Source organism: Nomascus leucogenys, chromosome 13 (genome assembly GCF_006542625.1).
Source record: "Nomascus leucogenys isolate Asia chromosome 13, Asia_NLE_v1, whole genome shotgun sequence".
Taxonomy (NCBI): Eukaryota; Metazoa; Chordata; class Mammalia; order Primates; family Hylobatidae; genus Nomascus; species Nomascus leucogenys.
In genome coordinates this window covers 100375896-100387902 of record NC_044393.1, presented here as the reverse complement: position 1 = coordinate 100387902, position 12007 = coordinate 100375896, and the positions used below count along the sequence as shown (strand labels likewise).

Below are 12007 nucleotides of genomic sequence, written 5' to 3'. Positions count from 1 at the left end.
GAAAGATTGTATAGGTACAAAAGCCAACAAAGGAGGATGAGATGAAAGTAGGGGAAAACTAAGGAGAAATTAGGAGAGAGTTGCCATGATAGAAACTAAGGAAAGGGGCGTTTTAATGTGGGAGTGGCTAGCAATGCAAATGCTACAAAGTGCAAAAAAGCCAAAGACTAAAAAGTAACAATCGGGTTTCCTATGGGCATTGGCAGCCTCACTAATGTAGCTTCAGATGAGTATTAGATGCTAAGCCAGACTTCGTGAAGTATGTCAGAGGTCCAGCCAGCATCCAAATTTTGAAGCCTGTTTTTGTACTGCCCTCAAGCGAGGAATTATTTTTACATTTTTAAAAGAGTGTAAATAAAAACAAAAAGTCTGCTTTTTTGGTCAGAGACTGCTATGGCTCCAAAGCCTAAAATTTACTATCTGGCCCTTTTCAGGAAAAGTTTGCAGACTCCAGTACAAATAAAAGAAATATATTTTTACTCTGTTTCAAGATGCTTGACTGGAAAAGAAAGAACGTATGAGTCAGAGAGAAATTGGTAGGATTGACCAAACCTTCAAAAAATGGAAAAAAGGCTGAGTGCAGTAGCTCACATCTGTAATCCCAGCACTTTGGGAGGCTGAGGCAGAAGGATTGCTTCAGCTCAGGAGTTTGAGACCAGCCTGGGCAATGTGGCAAAACCCCGTCTCTACTAAAAATATAAAAATTAGATGGGCATGGTGGCACACGCCTGTAATCCCAGCTATTGGGGAGGCTGAGGCATGAGAATCCCTTGAACCTAGGAGGCGGAGGTTACAGTAAGCCGAGATCGCGCCACTGCACTCTAGCCTAGGTGACAGAGTGAAACTCTGTCTCAAAAAAAGGAAAAAAAAAATGGTTCATATACTTTGTGATACTTGTTAAATACAGGCATATTTTTATATATTATCTAAGGTTGGTATGATAAGCTTGACTGGAAAAGAAGGAACATATGAGTCAGAATAATAGATAGGAATGATCAAACCTTCAAAAAATGAAAAGATTCATGTACTTTGTGATACTTGTTATATACAGGCATATTTTTTATACATTATCTAAGATTGGTATGATTTTAGAATACATTATTTTCCTTCTTATTTTGCAATATGCATAAGTTTAACTGTATATTTGGCAGGGCAGTTTATCCTTATATTTTCTGTTTTATGTGGTAAAAGAACTGTTAGTACGTTTTCTTTTAATCCACATTTAGGGATGGATGATGTCCATAATTATGCGGATTTCAATGCTTTTACAACTAGAAATTAATATAGATGAATATACAATTAGTATATTAAGTAATGCGTTTGTGTATGAATATGTAGCTTCTGTCTTTAATGTTCTTCCACATAAGATATTTTCCAGTAATTTAAAAAAATCCCTTATATGATTTGAATAGTCTGTTTATGCTTAAGAAGCATCTTAGTCTAATTGATATTAACGTTTCTTAATTTTGTCTCTTACCTGATTTTGTAATTTCAAAATATAACATTCAAAGAAAATGTTTATGTTACACTGCAAAACGTTTCTCAGTATTTTCCTTGTTTGGTTCTTTCCAGTAAGCATATATTGAGCATTAATTAGGTATCCAGCATTATCATTGGCATTAGGTATAGAAAATTAAAGAAGAACTGCTTATGGTCTCAAGTAGATATAGCCACAAATAATTGCAAAACTATACGATTAAATTTAATGTGGTTACATTTAGATTAAATACGCTACAGTGTTTTTATTGATACCTCTTTCTGATTAGATGACAATTCAATGTGAATAACTTCAAATGTCTGAAAGTTTCATGATGCAAATCCTTTCAAATGATTTTATTGTAAAGTCAGAAAAAAATTAAATTCTTATACAACAATTTCATTGTTTTATTGTTAATTATAGCGAAGGAAGATGCAAACTGTGCAGTGTGCGACAGCCCGGGAGACCTCTTAGATCAGTTCTTTTGTACTACTTGTGGTCAGCACTATCATGGAATGTGCCTGGATATAGCGGTTACTCCATTAAAACGTGCAGGTTGGCAATGTCCTGAGTGCAAAGTGTGCCAGAACTGCAAGTAAGTTTTAATTTCAATTCAAAGCTGTGTATTGGGTTTAAGAGGGACCCTATTACAGGTGCTAAAGGTTTGTGTAATATAATAGAGGTGGTTCATATTTTAGCTATATTCATTCAGAGTGACTTCATCATACTTAAAAAATTACTGGATATTAACATATTATTTTGAAAGAAGTCTAAACAAAACTGAATTTAATCATTTAAATTGCCCTGGTTGTCTAAAGAGCTAATTTAAATTTGCCAACAATTTAAAAAATAAGCGATATTAACAATTTAAAACAGGCATTAGAAGAATAAAGTAGCTTTTCTTGAGGGTTACTGGGGAGGAGATTTAATAGGATTTAAACCTCTAACTATAGAAGTAGAAGAATTAGAGTTGAGCCAAAAAATCAGTCATGTGTTTGAATTTCCATTCCAGGAAGGACAATTTCTACTATTATTTTAATGTACATCTGCATCTCTCTAAAAGCCACCTTGAGTAGATCCTGGTCAGCATAATTCCAAATCGAAATATGTGGCATTTACAAATTTGTAAGGGGGTTATCTTTTCCTATTGTATTTCATCTCTTGGTTATTTCTCCAGTCTTTTCTGTGATTTCCGCTTGCACCCCATGATTCTAATGGGCATGATAATTTGGGGATGTTACCAGCATCTTCATTTACAGGTTGAGAATTTTTGTTGTAACCAGCAAGAATTATGCCCAACTGCCATGATCAGTCTGTTTTTATCATTTAGTTTGATAAGAAATAAGCATCAATATCTTAGAGTTATGTGACATAAATAGGACTATGTACCTTCATATTTTGGTAAAAATTAGATAAAATATTTAGTAAACATTTATTCGATACCTTGTATCTGCACTCAGTTTCTTGGGAAGGATTAAAAGAACTTGAAGGAAGAGTACTTGTCCTCCAAGATCTTTCCATGTAGCTGAAGAGATAAAACATGTGACTTTTTATGGAGAGGATGAACTGAATAATAATTGGAGGCCAACTGACCCATCTTCCTGTTGACTTCTATTTATCCCCCAGATTTCATTCAGAGATTCCTCTCTCAACTCTTCTTGCTTTCCCCGTTTTTTTCTTTTCCCCTCCTCTTGAATTTAAAATCATAGTATCTGAAAGTGATTAATAATCAAAAGTCTCAACAGAGATAATGCTATAGGACAGGGGCCCAATCTTTGGGGCAGAAGAGTGTTTAGAGAAAGATTTTAGGTTTTCAACTATAATTCTTAATAATTATGACAGGGTTCGTATTTTGAAATAATTATTCAGCATTTAATTGCTTAATAGACATTCTAAGCACTTGAACCTGCATTACATTTAATTCTCACAGTAACCTTTATTATTCCCGTTTTATACCTGAAACTCAGAGAGCTTTAGTCTAAGTTGTTTAGTGACACAGCTAGAAAACAGCAGCCTGAATACAAATAGAGATCTGATGCCAAATTTGATCCTCTTTACATTATATGACGGTGTCTTTTCAATTTGCTGTGTCAGGATTTGTTCCTTTCCACACAGTAGCACCTAGCAGTTATAGCGCCTTCCTCTCAAAAATTATATTTTAAAAGTAAAGATCAGAGGCTATTCATCTTGCCTTAACCCTTCCTCCTTTGCAGGAATCCTAAAATGGCTAGAGCAAATTAACCGTAGGTGAGCGTTGAGTAAAGATCACCATTTAGGAGGTAATCCTTATGGCAGGGTTACCTCTGTTATTATCTGCAGAGACAAAACAGATACTGAGGTATTTATGAACTGTGCAATTCCCAGGACTGATTATTTTCATGATTACTTATGTTACAAAACATAAGTTTAAAGATAAGCCATCATTAATGCTATCTTATTTTTTAGACAATCGGGAGAAGATAGCAAGATGCTAGTGTGTGATACGTGTGACAAAGGGTATCATACTTTTTGTCTTCAACCGGTTATGAAATCAGTACCAACCAATGGCTGGAAATGCAAAGTAAGTTGTTTATTTATTTTTTTAAATCCTCTGTATGTTTTATATGGAGAACAGACAAATCGGATACCTATTCAAATCTATACATTACCATCAGCTTTTTAAAAAACAGCTTTATTGACATAATTGACATACAATAAACTGTACACCTTCAAGATAATGAACATAGTCATCACCGTCAAAAGTTTCCTGGTGCCTCTTGGCTTGCTTTGTGGCTGTTCAAACCCAAACCCTCTGTCTTCCTAGTCTGCTTTTACTTCCTAGATTAGTATTCACTTCCTAGAATTTTTAATAAAAGCTTCATATAGTATATACTCGTTTTTGGTCTGGCTTCTTTAACTCAGTGTAATTATTTTGAAATTCATATTGCTGCACAGATCGGTAGTGATTCTTTTTTATTACTGAGTGCTGAAGATACCACAATTTGTTTATTGAATCACCTGTTGGTGAACATTTGGGTTGCTTAAAATTTTGAGCTATTATAAAAAATGCCGATGAACTTATTAACTAACTTCCTACCTCACTTGGCTTCTGCCCCTTCAGGGTGAGGTGTTCAGAGCCGGGTTGGGGGCAGTGGGGTAGTGGAGATAGCCCTTGGAATCCGAGGTGCAGTTTAGCTTTTAAGCTTAGTCTTCCTGGGCTGCTGGTGTCGCGAGGTTGAGGGATGGAGATGACCCTCAGGTGCTGCATGGGCCTGGAGCTTGTTTTTCCTGGAGCTGGAGAGGGCGTGATGGCCCGTGTGTGGGAGTGGAAGGCACAGCATTGTCATTGCCCTTCTTGGAACTGCTTTTTCTAGTGAGGAGGTGGAGGGCCTGGGAAAGGAGGGTGATGTGGCCAGAACCCCAGGTCCCCGGCAGGGGGGAGGAGGTGGGAGCAGACGCAGAGAGATTCTGTACCTGCGCCCTGTCCTCGCCAGTGAGGTTTGGCACCTAGAACTGCAAGCAGTATTACCAGGTTCTGTGGTGGTCTTCAGCAAGTTCTATTAGGCATCTGCCTGAGTGGTGGGGGTTGAGGGGAGGGGCCTTCTCTCCTGGGGGAAAAAAGAGCTACTGGGTAACTCTGCTCAGCTGTGGCTACCTGGGAAGTGGGGCCTGAGGGCTGAAGAATTGTGATGAATTCTGGCCTGCTTCCTCAGTTCAGATTCCTTCTCTTGCTGAATGACTTATCGTTGGAAAGGAAAAACTGCTGTTTGGCTGATTTGTATGTTTATACTCTTACCTTCACTCAGTTCCTCTACTTGCCTTTTTACTTTTAATACGAAGTTGAATTTGTAATTCATTTTCTTTTCTAAGGAAAAAGGGCATTTAAGTTTACCTTAGGCTATAGCTTTGGCTGAAGCCAAATTTATTGTATTTGTAACTTTATGTATGTGTATACCTTACCAAATAACTTTGTTTTAAGTTGTGCTGAAGTATGTTAATTTATGCTTTAATTTCATTTAATCAGATAATTTAAGGTAGGTTTTTTAAGGTAAATGTTTTGATACTTGAAGTAGTAACTTTTTAAAGGTGTAGCATTTGTGTTTACTAATTTCATTTAGGTGAAGTCCTTTTACCTTATTTTTTGACTCGTTGATTCAACAAGTTGTTACAATTGACCACTATTAATTGTTCCTATCAGTTTATCATATTTTTAAACAGATACCTTGTGGCCGTTATTTAGCAAGTAGGTCAGGCCAGTGTTAATATATTGTGCTTTTTACCAGTATAAAATTGTTCTTTATTCTATGTAATGTGTTTTTTGTTGAGGGATCAGGAAGGGCAGGTATTTTGCTTTGCCTGACACTATGGCCGCGTAGGGTGTTAAACAGTTGAATGGTTGTCTTTTCACATCTTTTTATTTTGGATTCTTTTGTGTTATAAAAATGTATCTTTTGAAAAGCTTAATAGAGGTAACTGTTTGGATTGATGGTTGTAATTGAAATGCTTGGCTGTTTTGAGGCAAAATTGTTCTTATAATTTCTATTTATCTCTTCTTTTACTTCCTGCAATGATTTATAATTCAGAATCTTATTTTGTGATTATAAATGTTAAAGATATAAATTTTCTCCCATTCCCCACTGAAAATGAAGTTTTTATTCCCCTTTTCTCTGTTTGATTTGATTAACCTAGATTATAAACCTTGTCACAATTTTCTTGCAAAAGTATATTTCCTCTGTTAATTCCAACTTTACCCTCAATCTTTTGGAGTCTTGGTTATGTTCCTTTAAAAATAATTATAAATTTTCTGAAACCCTGCATGTCTGAAAGAGACTGTTCCCTTTAAGGCTGTAAGAACTTGGCACAGTATAATGTTTCATATTACAAATTTTTCTTTTTTATACTCTGAAAAACATTTTCTTCAGTTTTTTCAGTTTATGCTGTCAGAAGAAAAATCTTACTTTAAAAAATTTAATCATAATCCTTTTTTTCTTCTGAAAGCTTTGGGAGATGTGTGAGTCCCCATCCCCCCCTCCTACCCCAGCACCTTTTTAAAAAAATATATTTACTTAAAAAATTACCTTCTTTACACTCTCTAATAATATCTAGTAACTACTGGATAATTTTTGTCTCTTGCTCTTAATCTTCTGTATTATGGTTTTCATTATCTTGAGAACTGGTAGAGAATTCTGGGTGTCTTTCTGAGCTTGTTCTGTCTCCCCTTTGGTGTGCTTCTTTCTAATTTGCTGTTTGTAATCTGCTATTCTCTTTTTGAGAGTGACAGAATTACATAATTTCTGGGAATACTATTGGATACTTAATCTTTCTATTCTGTTCTATGAAGGCACTGTAGTGTGGTGGTTAAAAGCTTATGCTGTGGAGTCAAATTGCAGTTTTTTCAATTACTAAATTTATGATCTTTGGCTACCTATTTAACTTCCCTAAGTCAGTGTATAGAAGGTTAACGGTACTTACCTCACAGGGATGTTGGATTTAATGAAGTGGTATCTATAAAGTGCCCAGCACAATCCCTAACACAAAGTAAGTACAGAAACAGTTACCATAGAGTTTTTCATGGATTGAAAGGTTTGTCCTTTGAACCATTTGAAGAATGATTGTCTTTCCCTGCTGTTAAATTCTTCTGTAGTTCTCTCTGTAGTCTTGAGTCATAATTTGCTCATTTGTTTGCATTTAACATTTGAATGTTTACTGTGTGCGAACATCACTGTAGTGAAGGCTGGAGATGTTGGGGCAAATCAGTGTGCCCCCACGGGGCTGTCAGTCTAGTTTGGGGCTACTCCCTAGTGAGCTGGAGTGGGGGTGATCTTTTCAAGATCACCAGTCATTGTCAGATAGGTTTCTTTTTCCTATTTTTATCTCAAGAATGTCTGTTTGTTGGTATGTTATGCGTTTTTCGAAAGTTTTTACTTGAAAATAAGTTCAAACTCTAAAAGTTGGAAAAAATAAAAATAATACCCGTATCCCATTTACTTAGATTTATCAGTTGTTAGCATTTCATTATCACTGGGCATGCCCTCTCTTGCTTTCTCTCTCTCTGTGTGTGTGTGTGTGTATGTGTGTGTGTCTCTGTGTTTGTGTTGCTATTCCCCCTAACCCCCTACTATTCGAGGATTAATTACATACATTGTGCCTTTTTACTACCATTTCGGTATGTATTTCTTAGGAATATTCTTAAAAAATCACAATCTTGCTATCAACTTCCTAAACTTACATCAATGTAGTATGTTTATCTAATATACTAGCCATATTCCAGTTATGTCATTTGATCTTATGTCCGTCATAACCTACCCCTTCCTCCAAGTAGGTTCTAGGATTTAGTTTTTGTCATTGGTATTTTTGAAGAATAGAGTTCTTCTCGTTATACTTGTTTTTTTCTTTTTTCAAACAGAAATTTCCCCATTTTGTCTTTGATATCCCCTTATAATTAGATGAGAGGCATGCATTATTGGCCAGAATACTGCAAAGTGCTGATCCATCCTCAGGGTATCACAGCTGGAAGCACACATTATTCCACTTTCCCTCATGGGAATCACCTGGTCAGGCTGTTGCCCAATTTCTTTTTCCCCCTCCTTTATATCTAATAAAGCAGTATGTGAGGACACTTTAAGACCATGCAAATATCTTGCTTTTCCTCAGAATTTCCTTCTAGATTTTAAAAACTTACTCCCTAAGGCTGGGTGTGATGGCTCACACCTGTAATCTCACCACTTTGGGAGGCTGAAGCAGGTGGATCACTTGAGGTCAGGAGTTCGAGATCAGCCTCGCCAACATGGTGAAAAAACCCTGTCTGTACTAAAAATACAAAAGTTAGCCGGGCATGGTAGCAGGTGCCATGTAATCCCAGCTACTCAGGATGCTGAGACAGGAGAATTGCTTGCACCCAGGAGGCAGAGGTTGCAGTGAGCCGAAATCATGCCACTACACTCCAGCCTGGGTGACAGAGATAGACTCCATCTCAAACAACAACAACAACAACAACAAGAACAACAACAACCTTACTGCCTGATGATGCCATTTTAACCTGCTTTCTTTTGGTTGCAAATGATGCATTTCCAGCTCTAGCACTCCCACCACATTTACCAGTTAGCCCTCTGCTTTCTTTTGTAAGCAAGAACACTTCTTTCACATGTTAAACTTATTAATATTGACTCATGAGCTCCTATTATCTTCAGTCATTTACAACTCATTACCTAATTATTTTTTGGCTCAAATAGTCCCATACTTGCCGTCAGTTGCTCCTTCAAGCTGGTGCTGGCGTTCTGCCCTCACCACTTATTTGAACACTTCATACTTTTTGGTGTAACAAGATGTTACAAGCTCATCTTATATCTCCCGTGCCCCAGTCCTGGAAGAATTCCATTGTTAAATAAGTAACCCAGATTCCTTTAGTGGGGAATGGGTGCTGGGTGTGCTTATTGCTACTGGAGGGTGTTTGCTTCTTCACTCTTTCAGCAGGTGGTGTCAGGAAATACATGCATGTGTATACACTTACAGAAGTTTGTCCAACCCATGGCCCGCAGGCTACATGTGGTCCAGGATGGCTTTGAATGTAGCCCAACAGAAATTCATAAAATTTCTTAAAACATGAGGTGGTTTTGTGTGTGTGTGTGTGTGTGTGTGTGTGTGTGTGTGTAGCTCATCAGCTATCGTTAGTGTTAGTGTATCTTGTGTGTGGCCCAAGACAATTCTTCCAATGTGGTCCAGGGAAGCCAAAAGATTGAACACCCCTACACTTACATATATACACATAAATATTCATATACATATACATAACTTAGAAATAATGAATTTACACCAGTACCTCCAGTTCTTATCCTTCTCCTCTGAGTTCTTTGCCTTCTCATTCTTACATGTCTGTTCTTCTACAATAAAAATTCTGGGTTGTAGCAACTTCAGCACATTTATTCAGTTGCTCAATCTAAAAAGCAAATCTGCTTCAGTTTGCTCTCAGTAATAGATTTTATTCCCCTTTTCTTAGTGATTTAATTTTTTAAATATAGAAGATATTAGTATACTTTCAAAACTCAAAGTTATATAAAGTTTTACTCAGAATTATCACTGCTTCTTGTTTATTACTTGTACCCCATTTCCCCCAACCTCTTGGAAGTAACTAACTTCATTGTTTTCTGTTTTAAACCTCCTGCTATTTTTCGTCTAAGAATAAGAAGATGTGTTGCTCTTACTTTCAGTCAAGGTAGCATGTTGTATATGTTCTTTTGCATGTTGCTTTTTTCATGTAATAAAATCTGGAAATCACTTCCAGGCAAGTTAGGCAAGTTCAGGAGATCTCGTTCTCCTTTTAAACAGCTGCATAGCACTCCATTGTGTATCTGTGCTATGGGTTACTCAACCAATGGCCTGTGCTTTGGTATTTCAGAAGTTTACGATATTTTGCATTATAAATGATTTTACACTCCCTAGCTTTGTGCATGTGTGTTTTTGAATTCTCAAGGACAAATCTGTAGGGTAAATTCCTAGAAGTAGGATTATTGCCTCAGGAGTGTACACATATGTAGCTTTGTTAGATACTGTCAAATTCCCTTTCTTGGGGCTTATGGTACTTTGCATTGCCAACAGAGATGTGTGAGAGAACTTTTCCTACGTCTTTGCTAACAGGATGACTTGTTCAGCTTTTGAATGTTTGTCTTCTGGGTAAAAAGTGGTGTATCAATGTAGTTTTAATTTTTGTTTATCCTAAGAGTGAAGTTGATCGTTTTCTCATGTGTTTAAGGGTCAGTTATTTCTTCTCGTGAATTGTCTGTTCATATGTTTTGCCTGTTATTGAAGATTTTGGCATTTTTCCCTAAATTTAAGAGTTCTTTATAAGTTAGGGATGTAAGGCCTTTATCTGTGTTACATGATGCAGATATTTTCTGCTAGCTTATTTGTTCTTGTTTTTTTTTTGCTTATTTGTGTGAGACAGTGTCTCACCCTGTCGCCCCGGCCATAGTACAGTGGTATGGTCATAGCTCACTGTAGTCTTGACCTGGGCTCAAGCAATCTTCCTGCCTCAGCCTCCCGAGTTAGCTAGGAGTTATGTGTACCACCAAGCCCAGCTAATTTTTTAGTTTTGTAGAGACAGGGTCTCACTATGTTGTCCAGGCTGCATTATGTGTCTTTTGACTTTGTTTTTATTATTTTCTTTTTGCCATGCAAAAGTTTCTTTTTTATGGAGTTAGATTTATTAATCTTCTTTTGCTTCTGGATTTTTGAGTCATATTCAGAAAGCCTTTCCCTATACTGAGGTTATAGAGGAGTTCATATTTTCTGCTAGGATTTGCATTGTTTTTATGTTTTATTTATTTTATCTTATTTTTGAGATAGAGTTTCGCTCTGTTGCTCAGGCTGGAGTGCAGTGGCTCAATCTTGGGTCATTGCAACCTCCCCCTCCCGGGTTCAAGTGTTTCTCATGTCTTAGCTCCCCCCAAGTAGCTGGGATTACAGGCATGCGCCACCACGCCCAGCTAATTTTTGTATTTTTAGTAGAGATAGGGTTTTGCCATGTTGGCCAGGCTGGTGTTGAACTCCTGGCCTCAATTGATCCGCCTGCCTTGGCCTCCCAAAGTGCTGGGATTACAGGTGTGAGCCACCATGTGTGGCTTGCATTGTTTTATTTTTTACATTTAAATCTCTGATCTATTTGGAGTTGATGTTTGTGTATGATGTGAGTATCTTTTTCCAGCTGGCTATTCAGTTTTCTAAAAACCATTCATTAAAAAGACTGTCTTTGCCCTAGTGACTTGAGATTCCAGACTAGAATGTTAGGTTTCATTGAACTTACATCTGGAACCTCTTTTCCATTCCATTGATCTGTCTATTCATTCACCAATACAACACTGTTTTAGTTATAGAGCCTTTGTAGTATCTGGTAATGTTGGGCCCCCTTCAGAACTTATCCATTTCACAGGTTTCTTAGCTGTACTTGTGTATTTGTTTTTCTGTATAAACTTTAGGATCACCATATGTAGCCCCAATAAAAACCTCATTGGAATTTTTATCGGAATCACATTTAATTTATTGAGTGTCTGGGTGCGGTGGCTCACACCTGCAATCCCAGCACTTTGGGAGGCCAAGGCAGGGATATTGCTTGAGCTCAGGAGTTCGAGACAAGCCTGGGCATTATGGTGAAACTGCCTCTCTACAAATACAAAGAAATTAGCCAGGTGTAGTGGCACATGCCTGTAGTCCCAGCTACTCCGAAGGCTGAGGTGAGAGGATCACTTGAGCGCAGGAGGTCGAGGCTGCAGTGAGCCATGATCATGCCACCGTATTCCAGCCTGGGCTACACAGCAAGACCCTGTCTCCAAAACATATATATTTATTTATTTTAGTGAGAGTTGATTGACATTTTGATTTTAAGACATCCTAACCAAGAACAAGGGATGTCTTTACAAGTTTGTTAAAGTCTAGTTTTGTGTCTTTTAGGAGCGTTTTATAATTTTCTTCATACTGATTTTGAACATTTAAGCTCATTCTTGAATATTTATTTTTCTGCTGTTATAAATGGGGTTTTCTTACTATCCTTTAACTCGT

The 12007-nt window shown here is 37.2% G+C and overlaps 1 protein-coding gene across 15 annotated transcripts in view; it reads left to right on the top strand.

Annotated features, from left to right (window-relative positions):
* Positions 1–12007, top strand: part of KMT2C (lysine methyltransferase 2C) — a 306019-nt gene that overhangs the window by 171748 nt on the left and 122264 nt on the right. For all 15 annotated transcript variants that reach the window (XM_030826223.1, XM_030826214.1, XM_030826210.1 and 12 more), the window contains 2 exons: positions 1901–2072; positions 3923–4037. In XM_030826223.1, coding sequence (XP_030682083.1) covers positions 1901–2072; positions 3923–4037 — 287 coding nt within the window. The remainder of the gene's footprint in view (positions 1–1900; positions 2073–3922; positions 4038–12007) is intronic.